At 33.7% G+C, this 17,937-nt stretch overlaps 1 protein-coding gene across 1 annotated transcript in view; it reads right to left on the reverse strand.

The window, feature by feature from the left end:
• Positions 1–17,538, reverse strand: part of Galntl6 (polypeptide N-acetylgalactosaminyltransferase like 6) — a 1,116,183-nt gene extending 1,098,645 nt beyond the window's left edge. Inside the window, exon 1 of the mRNA XM_071610524.1 lies at positions 17,401–17,538. Coding sequence (XP_071466625.1) covers positions 17,401–17,538 — 138 coding nt within the window. The remainder of the gene's footprint in view (positions 1–17,400) is intronic.
• Positions 17,539–17,937: the final 399 nt, after the last annotated feature.

Consider the following 17,937-nt stretch of genomic DNA (forward strand, 5'->3'; position numbering starts at 1 on the left):
CCTATTTACAATTTCAAAGTGACTTTTGGGGGGGGGAGGTATTGGGGATTGAACACAGGGGCACTGGACCACTGAGCCATATTCCCAGTCCGTTTTTCTATTTTATTTAGAGACAGGGTTTCACTGAGTTGCTTATTGCCTCACTTTTGCTGAGGCTGGCTTTGAACTCATGATCCCCCTGCCTCAGCATCCTAAGCCATTGAGTTTATAGGCATTTGCCACCACTCCTGGCCTAAGTGACATTTTTGACAATCATGGTTACATTTTTTTTACACTTACTCAAATAAACCTAATAAATGAGGGAATGAAAATGATAATTAATAAAATGAGAAACAAACTGTAATTCAATACTTTCTTGCAACTCACTCATATATCTAAAATTAACATAGATCTATGTATTAACATATATCTATATATTTTTTTTCAATGTCATACAATCTAAGAGAGAAACACTTTTAAATCTAGTCATGGGTAAGAAAATAAAAACAGACATCAAATAGTAAGACATAAGATAAATTGACTTATGAGATAAATAAATAGGAATGAACTACCCAATTTAAAGTTTGAGTTGCAAGAAAGAGAATAAAAATAATAAAACTCAGAAAAAAATACAGACTAGATTTGTAGACTAAATTTTACATTTTAAAAAGAAAATATTGATAGCACATATCTGATTGTTTTGCCTGGATGAAAGTATCTTAAAAAGTATAATTCTTAAAGAAATTTTTATCAGAATCTATATATTTCATCTGTAAAATAAACATGAAGCAGCCTAGGTACCCATGGACAGATGACGGGATAAAGAAAATGTGGCCTAATATACAATGAAGTATAATTCAAACATAAAAAAGACTGAAATCCTGTCAATTGCAGCAAAATGGATGGCCCTGGAGGACACTCACTATAAGTGAAATAAGTCAAACACAGAAAGACCAGTACCACGTGTTCTTGCAATGTGTAGAAGCCAAAAGAAGTGGAATAGTGATTACTAGAGATTGGGAAGGGCATGGGGAATGGTCAGAAAAAAAAGTTGGTTGGATTTGATCAGTGCTCACTATATTCATGTTGGATATATAACACTGAACCCGATTAATAGGAATAATTCATACGTGTCAATAAATCTTTTGAAAACATGAAACATTTTCCCATGAGGAAACAGTCACAGAAAGTGAGCACTTGTATATATCTACATGAAACTTTACAAATTGATTAACCATCCAGAATAAATACATTACCTTAAGATTACTGAAAAAATAAAATGTGTCTCAAATAAGTAGAAATATGCAATTGAAGAACACAGAGAAACAACATAAAATCATACTATTATAAGAAAAATCATTCTTTAGTGTTCAAGTCAGACAAGTAACATAAAATGTATACACATATTTTAGCATAATAATCAACGCAAACCCGGGTCATATTTTTTTTGTTAGGTAACAGCACCTAGAATGCTATGTTTTAACATACAAATATTATGACACAGACAAGTGTCATGGCATTGATCATTCTTTCCAATTTTGTGTCCACCTAAAACTAAAAAATAAATATTAAAAAAAGAATACTTGGAAATGACATTTCTATGAATGGATGCCATTGAGCTGATAATATATTTTTTAAAGTTGATTTAAATAGCTCTCTGTATTGTGCATCCTATACATTTCTGCACATGATTTAAAAGTGGATCACAGCCAATAAAACTTCTTAAAAATCACTTGAATATGCTATTGTAATGAACACAAAAGTAACTAAATGAAAGAAGGTCAAAGTTTAGTAACTGGTGGATAGAAATGTCACAATGAAAAGTTAAAAGCTGACCATACTGCTGTACAAACAGGAGTGATATAATTAATATGCTTGACATAATTTAGCATGATGAGGAACATCATGGAATCATCTCATTAAACACAATACTATTTAATTACCAGAACAGTAAGACATTTCCCTCCAAGACACTGCATTTAGTATGCCTCCACCAAATAAAGCTTGGCATAGTTTTTTTAATTCCTACAATTTTTTCTAATCTCTTTCATAAGTATTACCCTTGAATCCCCTCCCCCTTCTCTCTTTGCTTCACATTCCTGCTACACCACTACTAATTAAAATGAACCTAAGCAAATCAAGGTAAACTTTTCAAAAAGAAGGGGCTGTTCAAAGGAAGACCTGTGCTGGAGAATCAAACTAATAGAAATTTTACGGTTTGAAGCAGTCAACTTAAAAAAAAATCCCTTGAAATATATCAGTCTAGATTCTTAAAATAAGTGCTTTTAATGAAGTGTGGTGTTTGGTGTTTCTTTATAGGATATACTAATGAACTTGGCCATATACTTTTTTTGTAGATAGCTGAAGTATTAAACACAAGTCTTTCCTAAATTGCCATGGCTGCTATTTAAATGTAGACATATGTGCCTACCTATTTTATAACAGTTTTATAAAAGTTTTACCACAGATATTGTCATAATTAGAGAAAGAGCAGATGCAACTATTATAATGTGCTCTTTATCACAGCTGTTTTTAAATGTGATTATTTGCTTCTCAATAAAATTATTAAATGACACTCAGCACACTCAGATGTCTATGTATTTGAAGAAATCTCATTGTGATTTTCAGTATCAGGATCAACCTAGTATTGACATAATTGCATACTTAATCAGGATGAGGTTGACAGAAGAAAGCAGGTAATGTGTACATTAATTCATGATTGACAACAACTTACCTTCTTCTATTCACATTTGTTTGGTAGTGCCCTCACATATTGAAATTTACATGGTGAGTGTGCACAGGTTTATTTTTGAATCTATACAGATTAGCTCAAGTAAGTTCAATACATACAAGACAACTCACATCTATGACTCTTCATTTTTCTAAATAATGTTTTATCAATTGCCTCATCATGACCAGATAATTCTAGGACCTGGTCTAGAAATTGGAAAAAGACAATTTCTGACTATGTTATCTTCATGAGACTGCTTTTAAGTAGCTTAAAACAATAGAAATTTATTCTTTTATAGTTCTGGAAGCTGAGAACCTGAAATCAGGGTGCTGGAAGGGCTGCAATATCTGTGGAGGCTCTAGAAGAGAGTTCTCCCTGCCTCTTCCAGCTCTGGTGGCTACTGGCATTTTTTTAAATTCCTTGGCTCTGGCCACATCACTCCAATCTCTGCCTCCATCTCCTTAGTGTCTTCTTTGTATGAATTATGGCCACATTGATGCAGGAATCCAGTACCTCCACCAAAGAGGACCCCACCACAATTGGAACATATAAGCTTTTCTCCTAGTCAACAAGAATTTTACAAAGAATATCAGCAGGATTTCTGCAGTGAGCTCATTGTGGTTTGAGGCTTCTTTCTTGTAAAGGCTAGTTTTCTCTTTCTGCATTCAAGCTTGTTGCTATGCAAAAGTTACTATTACTGTTTTCCTTGGTAAAAACTTGTGAAGCCTCTGTCTGACCTAAAATGTGGTACAAAGAATAGCTGCTATGTATCCACCCACTGTCATGTAACCACCCCCATTGAGTATAAATTTTTAGCCATTGCCCTCTGGACTACTGCAGCTGAAACAAACCTGCTTCCTGAAAATTCTTGGATGTCCAGCCTCATTTGTCCTACATAAACATCACTTGAGTCTGTCAGCCTGTCTTCACATTGCATTTCTCCTTTCTATGTCTTCTCTTATATCCATCAAATCTCCCCGATATGCCTTTTACAAGAAAGATAAGCACAGGTCTTACAGCCCAGCTGGATAATTCCAACTATGTCTGCATCTCAAGATCTTTAAATTAGTCACAACAACAAAGACCCTTTTTCCCCCCAAATAAGGTAACATTTACAGGTCCAGGAATTAATACCTGTACAAATCTTCCTAGAAGCCACCATTGAACCCAAGACTAAGTTTAAGAAACTTCCCAATTTATGGAAAATAAAACTTACTGATTAATGGAGAGTAAAGGACCTAAACATGTAATTAGTATACAGACTAAGTATTTTTTTTTTTATAAAGGCAGAAGAAAATAAAGCTAACCTAATACTTAGAAAAGGTATGTCTCCCAAGCATGGGGGATCAAGGAGAAGTTTCCCAGAGAGAGCTTCAAGGAAAGTATAAATTATCCAGGCAAGAGTGAAGACAAAAAAATATGTAAATTCCTAGAGAACAAGGAGCATGATACTCTTCAGGAAACTAAAAGAAGCTTGAAGTGGTTGGAGCTTAGAGAGTCTTGGCAGTGAAGTAGTGAGCAATCAGGCGTGAGTTTATATCCAGAAGAGTTTGGGTAAGCTGTATTAAAGAATTTGAGCTTTAATCTAACACTGTAAGAGTCCAGTGGCAGTAGCTTGTTCAGTTAAGAACTCTGGATAAACAACTCCAGCTTCTCTGAGAGTAGATCTGAGGACAGGCTGGAGGCAAGAGCATTAAGTTAGAGTGTCCCTCATAGAAATCCAGTGAAGTGTTTAAGCTGGTCCCAAAAAGCACACTGGAATGAGGGTTATGTAAATAGATTCAAGAGACACCTGGTAAAAAGAATTGCTAGTCAACAGTTGAACTTGATAGTAAAGATAACGAAGGTACCAAGGTACCAATTATTATTATCAGGCCTTGGACAATAGGGAATAGAAGGCACAGATGAAATTCATATAAAACATGCACACTTAAAAATATCTGTTTCCATGAGCTGGGGTTGTGGCTCAGTGGTATAGCGCTAGCCTAACACATGTGAGGAACAGAGTTCGATCTTCAGCACCACATAAAAATAAATAAATAAAATAAAGGTATTATGTCCAACTACAACAAAAAAAAAAAAAAAAAAAAAAAGAAGGAAGGAAGGAAAGAAAGAAAGAAAGAAAATTCATGAAAAAAGATTACCTGTTTCCAGATTCCAGGTTTTTTATGTGGTTCATATTTTTAGGAGAGAAATATGGATTAGTGATAACAATTTGGAAGATGTCAACTGAAACCACATGGGTTGTGAGAGGTATCCCAGGAAGAGTACAGAACAAGAATACAATGACCTCCCCAAAACAATATTTTCAGGAAAGGTACATAAAGCAGAGTCTGTAAAGGACACTGGCAAACATGTTTCTATATTGGTGGCTATTGGGAAGGAAAGTAAGGACAGGAGAATTAAAAGAGGCCTTTGCACAATGAAACCTAAATTACCAGTGAACAATCACTCTCATGTTTTCCTAGTCTGATCTCTTTCCTGTTTCTCAAAGCTGCCTTTTTAATCCCTTCTTTCCTCAAGTCTCCTGTGCCACAATCTCTTTTCTTTGGATGAATTTTACTTTGTGGAGAAAGGGCCTATGGAGAGTGGGAATTAAATCCAGGGATGCTTTATCACTGAGCTACATCCCCAGCTTTTAAATTTTGAGGCAGGGTCTCACTAAATTCCTTAGGCCCTTGCTGAATTGCTGAGGCTGCCCTCAAAGTTGTGATCCTCCTGCTTCAGGCTCCCCAGTCACTGGGATACAAGTATGCAGTTATCTTCTTGCTTGACCATGACCATTATTCTTAGTAGGAGAGTATTTAGTTAAGTTCTGTGAAGCAGCATGACTAATGAGAAGTGCTTTTGGAACTAACCAATAGGAGATTACTGATGATATTGGTGAAGAAAGTTTATGCATGTTAGTGAGAGTTCAGTTCAACTGGAGGTGGGCAGTATTGGGGGCCATCAACTAGAAGCGTCCTTTGATTCTGAAGAGTAGACAGAGCATAGAGTAGCTAAGTGTTATGTGGCACTGAAAGTATTTACTTTGCTTTTGCTCCTCAGGCCCCTCCAACAGTGGGAGAAACCTCAACAAGTTTAAATAGTAAGGAAAAGGATGGACTGGAAAGGAAAAGTCTGAAAATAAATGAATGGGAAGCAAAAAAGAAAACAATATGTGAACGTTCCTAAATAAAGCTGTGTCCATGGTCTGGAGAGGGGTTCCATATTTATCATAGAGCTAGGGACGCTGAGCTAGGGACGCTTTTCCATAGTAACAGGAAGCAAGTGGATGAAAATACCCAAGTAAATGCTGCTGCTTTTTCTGGTTTTGTGACACAGAGTCTTGACTCTCCTAATACGAAATACCACACTCTGTGAAGGATGAGACAAGGGTGCATGCTGAGCAAGGTAGCAGGGGTGGTGCCATGGGAAATTCGAGGAGAGGAATAAGCAGGTTTGGAAAGCCAGAGAGGGAGCAGAATAGGAAGGAGTTTAATGATTTTGTAGGGTAGGTTAGGTTTCATTAGACCAGCTTGAACTTTAAAAATACTGTTTCTGTGGAGGTGACGTGACCAAGCAATATTTACTCTGTGATTCCATAGCCTGGAATAAAGTGACAGCTCCCAGTCCTACAAACAAAACAACAAAAAAGCAACAGCAGAAGCCTTGAGCTAAAAACATATTTCTCACATCACACACATTTCAATAATTGGAAATGCAGTTAGACTCAACAGAATCTTTTTTTTTTTCAGGATGCAAAAGTCTCAAGTTTTTTTCAACATTGCAAGTCTTTCATCCATTTATCGAGCCAATTACTGCTCAAATCAATCCAGATGAAAAAAAAAAATATTCTTTCAGGAAAATTTCAAAGGAAAAGGGAGAAGAGAAGGCTCTGAGCAAGAAAGAAGAGGGTCCAGGATATAAAGAAATAAGATGAGCTTGCATTTTTAGACTTGCTCGAACACTATCCCAGTCGCTTGCCTCTTGCTTGTCCTTTTCTGTGTATTTCATTAGAACTCAAGATGTTTGCCCCGGAATGTCAAGGATCTTCTAAAAATATGAATTTTCCTTCAGCTTGTAAGAAAGCGGTTACACTTCTATACAAGGCAAGAGGGGGTACAACCTGAACTCATGGTGGGTCACCTGAATCTTTCTGTTAGGTTCTCTAAAGCAGGATACAATCCACCAGGCTAGGAAGTAGAAGAGTTCTTAACTCTCTTCACCATCTGGTTTTATGCTGCTTTTCATTCCTAGGCCTTTGCAGCCAGCTCTTTTCTTAGAATCACTACCGAGGTAGTGAGATGCACTTCCTTGGTCATGTTATTCAACAATACTTTCCACCAGCCTCATTCTTGATTTTTTTTTTCCCCAATTCTACCTTACTGTTGGAAGCAACCAGAAATAATGTTAAATAAAATAAAGTTCTGTAAAATAATAACATATTTGACCCTGAGACATTTTCAGATAATCCTCTTTGGAAGTTTAGACTAATTTAATGACACAATTTAGAAAAGAGTGTTTTTTTCCCTGAGGGCAGAATACATGTTCAGAAATTAATACCGTGTGGAGAGAACAAAACTGAAAATACAGGGGGAAAGGTCATCAAAATAGCTGGTTGCTGATTGCATATTCTGGGAAGAGTATAATTCGTAATCTAGTTTGCTTCTGACATGCAGTAGGGCCATATGAGCCCTCTGTTCAAATTATAAAAACTTTCAAATTTAAGTACCTTATTATGTTCTATATCAGCCACTCAAGAGTAAATAAGAAAAATAAAAAGAAGTTAAAGGTACTTCAAAATACTTTAAAAATTTTTTTAAAATGTTAAAATTTGTCCAAAAGAGGACCACATTTATGATGGATCATGAAAAAAAGGATGTAAAAAATGTTTTTCCTTTTTTCAATCCCAATTATAAGTCCATAATATCAGTCTAATAAATAACATTTTAAATTGCTTATTATTTATGATGATTTTTAATCATTTTATGCATATTAATTTATTTAACCCTTACATCAACTAATCAAGTAGGAATTATTTTTATGCCCATTTTAGAAACATTGCAAGTCTTTCATCTAAAGTACAGAGAAGATAAGTAACTTTCCCAAAGTGACACATCTAGTTAAAAGCTAAAACTAGTATGTTTGGCTGTAGTTTCTATCCCCTTACCTACGTTACATATTATCTTTTATAGTTGTGTTATTTTAGAATTTCTTGAGTTGCAATGATCTAGGATATTTCTAAAGTAGTAGTATTATACAGTGAACTTTACATACAGTCTCAACACGATAGTGATAAAACAAACATTATATCTTCTTTAAAGTTTTTAAAAAATTATTGCATTTGTAATATATGATAGTAATATTACAGGTATTATGGATTGTTGTGAGGATTTACAAGCAGCTTATTATGGTACCTGGAACATGTGAGTAGCTCAATAAATATTACCTTAAATTTTGCTCTGAATAGATTAAATTTAATTCTTATTATTTTGTTTCATAGTCATACTAATCATGTTAACATCAACCTTTATTATGTTGAGATTCTTGGCAAGCAGACACTACCATCTCTTCACCCTGGCAATGCATATCATCACTCTCCCATCCATTCCTACTTGCTAGACTTAAGTATTCTCTTGTTCCTTTTTTCTTCACTCTATGTATCTGGTCACTGCATTTATTTTGACACAGGCATTGTGGACTTATTGACAAAGTGGCTTCATGGGTTTGCAAGATCTCCGTTTAGAATTATAGGCTTCAACAACTACCGGAAAGCAGGTACCATAATTATAATGCAATTACCTACCTACCCATCGTCTATCGAGCTGACATGTGTAATATATCTATATTGCCTTAAACTTTACAGAATATTTCATAATTTTTTAATTAACTCTCTAAAGTAGCAAGATAATTGCATGGGGAAAATATAAGACTGCTTTGCCAGAAAATTCATACTATTAGAAGCACAGGCTCTAAATTTCTAAAGTTACCTTTAAAATTATAACATTTTCTGCTTTTCCCCTCTCCTTTGTTTTACTTGACAGTCTCAATCTTCCTTAGGTATTGTCCCTTCCTCCTCTCAGTGCAACAACCTTCTAGCTTGTCCTGTTTGTTACAGTTCAGGACTCCAAATTCAGATGATGTCTCTAATATTTATGGATGTTAAAAAAAACAAAATATTTTAGTTGCATATTTATGATTGCCATTGAAACTCTCACAAATTTGCTTAAACCTCCACACAGTATGAGACTGCAGTCAAGACAGAGTCAAGGATAGACTGCCAGTTCTAATAATCTTTCCAAAGTTATCATTTGTCCTAAACCATGTGGCTAATAACATGCCTAATCATGTTCTCATTCTATAAATGCAGAGTGCATGGACCCATATTCTTTGTGTCTTAGCCTTGAATTCATTTAGATAGAAGAAGTTAATTCAGTGAAATGCTGGGAAAGTTAAATTAGCAAACATGCAAAAAAATTTAGAATGAGGCCACATATCAATATCCCACAAAAACTGATATTTTTCTACCTCTTCTAAACTCTAAATGGTTTAAGTATGTCCTCTTTATAAAACAACTTTCTAGCTTTATATTATAGGTGTATATGTGACTTTCTTAACTAATAGATCCTAAGCTAATTGAAAACAGATTTATGGCTTCATCATTTATTTCCCTCAGGGCCTAGCACAGTATTCTGTACAAACTGCATATCCAATAAATATTTTATCAACAATAAACAGACAAATTGATAGTGATGCAGCTTATATATTTTATTATATCTGTATTAGGTTTATGGAATATTTAAGCTCATTTAATACCTTTAATAGATGTTCTAAAAACAAAGAAAAAAGTATAGACTGCTGTTTGTTAAGCTTTCCTTAATTATTTTCCATGTACCAAGCAATTTACATACATAAATCCAATTAGTTTGTGCAGCTACATTTTTATGAAGTAATTTCTGTGTTTCCATATGAGGAAATGGGTTTCATAAATGGTAAGTGATTTTTTTTTGTACCAGGGAATGAACCCAGGAGGGCATAACCACTGAGCCACATCCCCAGCCCTTTTTATCTTTTTATTTTATTTTATTTTATTATTTTGAGATAGGGGTTTGCTGATGTAGCTAAGTTCCTGAAGCTAGCTTTGAACTTGAGATCCTCCCTCCTCAGCCTCCTGAGCCACTAGGATTATAGGTGTGCACCACCAGCACCTGGCTCCATCATGCATTCTGTAATGGAGGAGGCCAACACATGAAATTAAAGTGTTAGCATCTACCTTAGCTTGATCCCAACCCACCTAACTTTTATAAGATGAGGCAACTCACTGTTACCACTGTGACCTAAAACTCTGTGCAATGAGTAAGGAACTATATCACTCTCTTCATTTTTGAATGGTCATGATAATCAAAGCAAATTCTACACTGCTCTTTTTATTTCATAAAAAAAAACATTTCTATCTCTTCAGTTGACTATGTAGAAAATCAAGAATGGCCATGCAACATGCTTTCTGGGTCCCCTAACTCTACAAAGTGAACATAAATTTTATAAAGCAGCTGCATTGAATTGATAGTGTCACTCACCTCTTAACTTTTTTTCTAAAGAATAAACCAATCCTATTCCTCCTTTCATGACTGAGATTTAAACAATAAAAGTAATTTTCAAGTTCTTACTGGTAATTTGTATGAAGAAAATACCTGTACATGTGAGGCATGGGCTTTATTTTTATTGAAAATAAGTATTACCACTACAAATACATAATTCTCTTTCTTTCCCTTCCATTAAAGTATTTTTCATTTTTGAACAGCTCTTTGGTACAATATATCAATAACTTGTTACTTTTTGCAATGAATAATAAAATGAAGACGACTTAAAATTAACAACCTGTCTTTAAGTACTACACAAAAAGGAAATACAAAAAAAAAAAAAAAAAAACTTTTGTTTTCCAGATTAATTTATTCATCAGTCCTCTCTACTAGCTTTAACACATCTATGGTACTGTTCTGCCATTCTGTCTTGGCAATGCCTCTAAAGGAGAATACTTATTTAAAAAACACAATTATCTTCCTAAAGGCAGTGATTGCTTATAAATACTTACTATATATAGATATACACTTTTAAATATTTACCGTATATGTGTATACACACACACACACACACACATATATATATATTACACCACACACACACACGCACACACACACACACACACACACACACTTGTAAATACCATATGTATATGTGTAGGTAAAACACTAAACTATATCTCTTAAGCCTTGCCATACACTGTTTAAGATGCTATGCATTTAATCTTTATTATGACATGAAAGATTACCATCTTCATTTTTTAAAATAAAATTTGGTCTGGGGAAGATCCATGAGATGCTTAATGTCAAAAAGTGCTAAAAACTTGAGCCAGAATTTGAACCAAATTATATGATTCCAGTGCTCACACAATAACCTACTAAGGGAGAGCAAGACACTGTGGAATTTCTGCTATTTCTCCTCACATGAAGTCATTGAGATCATCCTGTTGGAAAGACATGTCAAAAATAAGGAGAAGGAATACCCACCTCATTCCAAGTTAGGTGGAAGCCCTGACAATTTGGTCATTTTAATATGATAAAAATATTTCAAGTATTATGACTGTTTCTAGACTTTAAGTTCAGAAACAACATTTCACAGGTATTTGGTACTTGGAGTGATTTGAAATTCTCCTTCTCAGCCATCATCAAGACACCTGCACTCTTTTAAACAGAAAGTTGGTAGCTGCCACCATACTCTATGGCAGCCAGAAACGTGTTAATTTTATTAAAATATAACTGTGAATTTCCTATTTATAATCTGTGGCACTCTGATAGGCCAAACGCTCTCGTGATTCTCACACTTTCAAAACAGATGCAAGCATTTTTAGAAACAGATGCATTTTCTTTAACTTTTTCCATAATTTCCTAGAATTACATTAATAATATTTAAATGGTGCGTCAGACTCAACTAACTATTGTAGATTCAAAGCAATGAAATACGCAAGACCTTCCAAAAGTTAAAAATACCGTGGAAAATGAAACAGTTGGGTGGATTTAATTTTTCTTCATAAGTGAGACTATGAGTGTGGGCATATGTACGTGTACGTGTTCTGCTACATGAATGTGTGAAACGAATACGTTTAATTTGAGAGTATTGCTAATCCAGCCCACATTTTGCTTTTCAATCACAACAGAAGGAGAAAATTTGGAAAAAAAAATTTGGTGTAATTTACCTTGAATTCATTGTGAACCCTAAATAAATATTTATATATTCACCCTCTTTTTAATGCCACTTGTTGAGTTCAGAAGTAGTGGACATTGGTAATATTATTGAAGAAAGGTGAAGGTAATGATAAACTGTTTTATCTTTTGTGAGTGCCTTATCCCTTCTTTTCATCATTTAAATATACAAGATATATTAGAATAGATGGTCTTGTCAGATGATTTTAAGCATCTGAAATTCCCTGCCCTAACACTCTTAACCATCTATCTGCAAGGCAAACAAGGGAGAAATGAGAATCATTGCAATACAAAACATGTCCATGTCTGATTCTATATGACCCTTACTTGGCAGAATGTGTGTCCCTTATTTTAAGTTATATCTTCTTCTGTAAGGTTATTCTTGGTGTCTCTTAGCTGTTTTTTTTTTTTTTTTTTTTTTTTCTGTATAAAAATGTTTCAAGGAGAAACATAGTTGCAAACTTTCTAAAGGTTGTCATGGTTGCTCCTGACAATTTTTTTTTTTCAAAAGAAATGTATTCAATTCTCTTCTGTACACCACTGAAATCACCCAACCTTTCTCACCTTTTCCTATAGATTCCAGCTTGATTTGGCTTCTATTATGGGAAAAGCTTATAGGAGGCTAATTGATTCAGCACAGCTTGTCTGACTCAGAAATGAACAGAAGGGGGAGAAAACACTATCTAATTTTTTTACCAGCTTGTGAACAGAAGACGGTTTTACACTCTGTCTCCCATAGGGCAGTGTGATGAACTAATCATGTAGCAATCTACTAGGTCACAGCAAATAATTAAGACACTTGTTACAGTGGTCTGTGTGCTGCCATCCCATAGTGATTCTGAATGGATTTTCTATAAATTCAAGAAAAGGTCCTTTAAAGCCCTAATTTAAAGTCCACATCATAGCTAATTAAGAACAGTATGGCTCAAAGAAATGCATCATTTCACATCTACTGTGTTGAGAATGTACTATCCTGAGTGCAGAGAAGAAAATCTTTATATTTTTTTTCTTGCTTTAGCTCTTCCCATATCTAAGGTGTCTGCTGGAGAAGGAGCACAAACTTTACAGCTTTAGTGATCGGCATGACAAAACAAGGCTAAAGTCAGTTTGCATACACTGGGTACCAATTACCTGACATTTTTATATTATAAGACACATTTTTAAATGCCATAGAAAAAAATGTTTCCTGTCAAAGAGAAGAGTCTTCCTGAAGGAGGAGAGAAGGATAGAGGCTGTTTAACATTTAAAATTCTTTCGGACAGAAATCTAAGGGATCTATCTGTTTCAGAGAAGGTTTTTTTTTTTTTTTTATTGTTGTTTTGTTTTTTGTTTTGTTTTGTTTTTGTTTCTTGTTTTTTGATTTTTAAGGAAAGCTAAGTTACTAATGGGCAAAGCATCCTTTACATGCGAATCTGACTAAAACCAAAACATAATTTTTCACCTCATAATATTTTTCACCTCCAAGGTGGGATCTCTCAGGACTTCATACATCTCGTTATGTGACAAGCGTGAGTAGCTCTAGTTTGTAATTAGAAATTCTGAAAATCTCAGAAATAAGAAAGTTCCACAAGGTCAAAATGACTTAGAGGGTCTAGTTTTTTGTTTGTTTTTGTCTGTGTTTTGTTTTTTAATGCAGTGGATGACCCTGGCCAACACAAACCTCTAAATTTTCTCTGAATATTTCTTAGAATATCTGATATGAAATTGTGGGGTTTTGATCTTTGTTTTTATTTTTAAAAATTATAAAATCCTTTCACATTGTGAATATTCTTGAATTACTTCTTCAATTCAGTTTTTTTCCAACTTAGTTGCAGAACTACTATTATAGTTATTTTCTTAAAAATTTTGGCTAATCTATTTAATGTATTTAAGAACAGAAAATGTTTTGTCATAGATTTTTCTATGTATACTTGAATAAAGATTAGGAAGATAAATAAATTAATACTGGATGCAATAGTTATAATTACATCTTAATGAACAACTTAATTAAGGCCTAAATATATAGCTGTACTTTCATTCGAATATGGCTGAAACCCAGAGAAGAGTAGTAATCCATACGTTAAAAAAAGGAATATGAAATTAAGATTTACTATAAAAAATAGTGCAGCAATCATTTTCAGCTAAATGTCACATTCACTATCAATAGATTCTTTTTACAATAAATGAATAATTTACATAAATATTGTAAAATAAATATAAGTATCTACTTTATGAGTAATATAAAGTAGATACTTATCCCAAAATCATCAAAAAAGAAACAAAATTAAGTTAATTGAAAATGACTTAATTGAAAATAACTTTAATTGAATATAATTTAATAATAATGACTGTGGAAATTTAGTAACAGACAAAAATAATAAAATATTTTAAGATTTTAATAAAATTTAAAAAATCTCAAAATTTATTTCAATAATTTGATTTCAATTTTGCAATGTCCAAATAATAAAATAATGTGAAGCTTTAATTTTATTTTAAAAATAATTTTAAGCTATTAAAATTATTTTAATAATTTTGATTTTATGGGGAAAAGAGGGTAAATATTTAGATGAATAACTTGGGAATTCTGATTGAATTTGCTTGCTTTCTGCATCATAGATGGGCCAAATGTATTAATATTATGCATAATTATCTAAATATTACCTTTAAAATGAAATCACAATAAAAACAATCAACTTGGAATAGTGTAGTAGATTTGACAAAACTGCATTACATACTAAACTTTGTAAAATTAAACACAATTTTCATCATTGGTTTGTCTTTTAACTCCTATTTATTTATCTCAGTTTGCATAATGAATATAATTTATATATTAAACTATCAGTGATATGACCTGGTAAAATACTGATTTGGAATATTTAAAAAGTGTTAGCCATTCCATGATTTTGAACTTCTGTGAGTGAAATTCTTTCCCTGTAACCCCATCAAAAAATGTAATGTCCATCCATCTGAGTCATTTTTTTGAAGACTTTTCAAATTCTGGGACCAGTAGCGTGCTACACCTTGAAGAAGAACCCCTGGCTCATGGACATTCCACATCTGTAAAAACAGACCGCTCACTTGGGCACGTGACATGTTTTGAATAGCTTCAGTACTTGCTGCTGTCAATGCCTCAATCAACACAGTATGTTTACCTTTAGCATTTTAGAACATTGAGGTAAATATAGTAACAAATGGTTTTTGAGGACCACTTATCAATTAGCCATAAAAATATATTTTTAAAATAAATTGCTAAATTTAAATGACACATTACCCAAGAGGCAAATTATATCCTTCAATTGAAAACTGATGTATTTAGCCAACTTACTAACATTGAAATATAGATACATTAAGAAAATGTTACACCCTGATATTAAGCATGTTTAATTCATCAGTATTAGTCACTTTTTATTTGGTCAAATATAATATATTAATGACTTAACTTTTACTTATCTAAAACTTATATAGTAGTGTATGCATATCCACGTTTTTTTTTTATCTGTAAGAAAGCATTAGTTGTAAAACTATTAAGGTTAAAATACTAAAAGTACATTTTCAACATTCATTTTAGAGCTTACTGGTGTCTGACATCTCTTGGTTTCAAAACTTTTCCACAGGATTATTAAACTGTAATGTCCATCCATCTGAGTCATTTTTTCTACAGCATAAGAAACTTTGTGGAACAGCTGCTTCTTTTGCTACCAATGACTTTCATATCCATTATTTATTACTAAAAACATAAGCATCATTTGTACTCTAGAAGAAACAGAAACAGGGATACCACTTTGCATATTGTAATGACAAGTCAGAGAGTTGAATTGCTACATTTTATTGTTTTTAATGTGATTGGACAAACAATTTTCTCATTAAGAGTCAAAATCAATAGGGTCAATGTGAAAGTTGTAAAGATCTCATTAATAAGATTAATTAGTGTTCTATGTTAGCTACACCAGCAAATACTTCAGATGGCTACTGTTAATTGAATTAGTAAAATTCAAGAAAAAAGTTTGCTTTTTTATTTTACCAATATTGTAATGAAAATTTTACATAGTAGTGTATTGACTACTAATAAAATCCTGTTTCATATCAGAGTTTAGAGAAATAAATGATCTAAATCTGAGAAAAAGTTTAACATCCAAAGTGCCCATCTTCTTTTTTTCCTCACTGGAATGACAAAACAGAATATTCTTCAAACCAAAGTTAAATTCTTATTAGTAAAGTTGAAAGGTGATAAAAATCAACAGCTAGATAAAAATATTGTCAGCAATTCCCCCAAAATTCCAATTAATTAAAAATCCATAGGAACTAGATATGTTTAAAGTTCAGAGATTGGAAATGACTTCTTGTTATAATGAAAAAGCAGACTACCTACACATACTTTACAACTAACTGTGTAAAAGGAAAATTAAACTTTGTTAAGTATAAGAACAAACACTCAGTGGTCAATAATATATATTGCTTTGGCCCAGAAATAAACTAGTTTTACCTTCCATGTGTGGAAGGTAATAGTGTACATGGGAGATGACCCTTGAAATTAAGAATATTAAGATTCCAAGGCAAAGTACAGGACCCACCACAAAAGTGTCATATCAATTTCACAAAGAAGGCTGCATTCTATTATTAAACATTTAATTACAGGAGCTGTTCTATTTCTTAATAAACAAAGAATTTAATGATATTGATTTTTATCAATATTTTGTGAAGGATACTTTCCATTCTTGCTCCATAAGAAAGACAAGTTATTTTGAACCATGTTAAGTCAAGATCTCTATACATATGAATGGATTACAGACTCACTTAAAATAAAACATTTCATACTATGTAGTGTTTCCCATATGAAGGTCAGCCTTTAGCCACAAATTTATCACCAGACTGAAACTGAATGGATAGTCTTATTACTCTCCTGTATACCCTGTACACCCACATCACCTTAGCAACAGGGGAGAAGAGACACTTCAAGTTTCCACAGGGCAAAAATCCATTGCTAAGCAAAAATTACAACCCAAATGCAGAAAACTACAGCTTGGTTTTTGGAAAACTACTTTCAAAATGTTAAGATTTAGTTGGTTGGCCCAATCCATTTTACTATAGACATGCAAAACAAGATAGAAGGCAAAACCATTCCCTATAATTAAACTTGCACCAAACCCACTCCCTCTTCCCACAAATAAGCAGTAACCTTTCATCCACCTCAAGCCAAAATTAAACTGAGACCAATTGTGAAAGATTTTCTTTTCTCCTTCCTGACCTCTCTGATTACTCTTTTCTAGTTGACATTTCATCATGTCATTGGCTGCAATCTTGAAACAAGTACCTGCTTAAGCCCTGAAATCTCTAGAGTCTTGTAAAATCGGTTCTAAAAGACTTGGGAGAAAGCCCAAGGCTATCCCCTACCTACTTCCTGGTGTGCCCAAGCATGGGGCTGCATGCCTTACCAATTCTCCTGTGACCTTTTCTCTGGGTGGTACTTACCTGCTGCTCCCTGGGCTCTGTAGATTTCACCAGGTGCTTATCCTTGTACAGAGACCAGAGACCAATATTGGGCAGGAAAATTAAAGCCACCATGAATAACAAAGTCATTTGCAGAAATCTCTTCTGTTTCCTCTTCATTGCAAATGGTAACAGAGGAGAAAAGTTAAAGGAGATGGTTCCCTGACTGCTTCTTGTGTTTAATGCCAATGTCCTTTCCTCTCCCCTGTGAAGCACCAGAAACTGAGGGGAAGCTACAAACTTTTGTTGCGTGCTCAGCACCAATCTGCACGATTCAGAGGGAGTTGGCCATCTGCAGAACAAACGCACAGTTACTTTTCCCCCAGAAAACTATGACGAAGGCATTATCTATTGGCTTAGAAATAAATGACTCAACTGAGGAAATCGTTAAGCTTATTGACCTTCATTAATAAAAAGCAATGGAGTAAATATGATCGTTTTATAGAGTAATAAGTTATGAAAAAGGGAATAGCATGCTAGATACGTCAATCAACAGAAGGTGTTTGTTGTTGTCGCTGT

Source organism: Marmota flaviventris, chromosome 3 (assembly GCF_047511675.1).
Source record: "Marmota flaviventris isolate mMarFla1 chromosome 3, mMarFla1.hap1, whole genome shotgun sequence".
In the NCBI taxonomy this organism is placed as follows: Eukaryota; Metazoa; Chordata; class Mammalia; order Rodentia; family Sciuridae; genus Marmota; species Marmota flaviventris.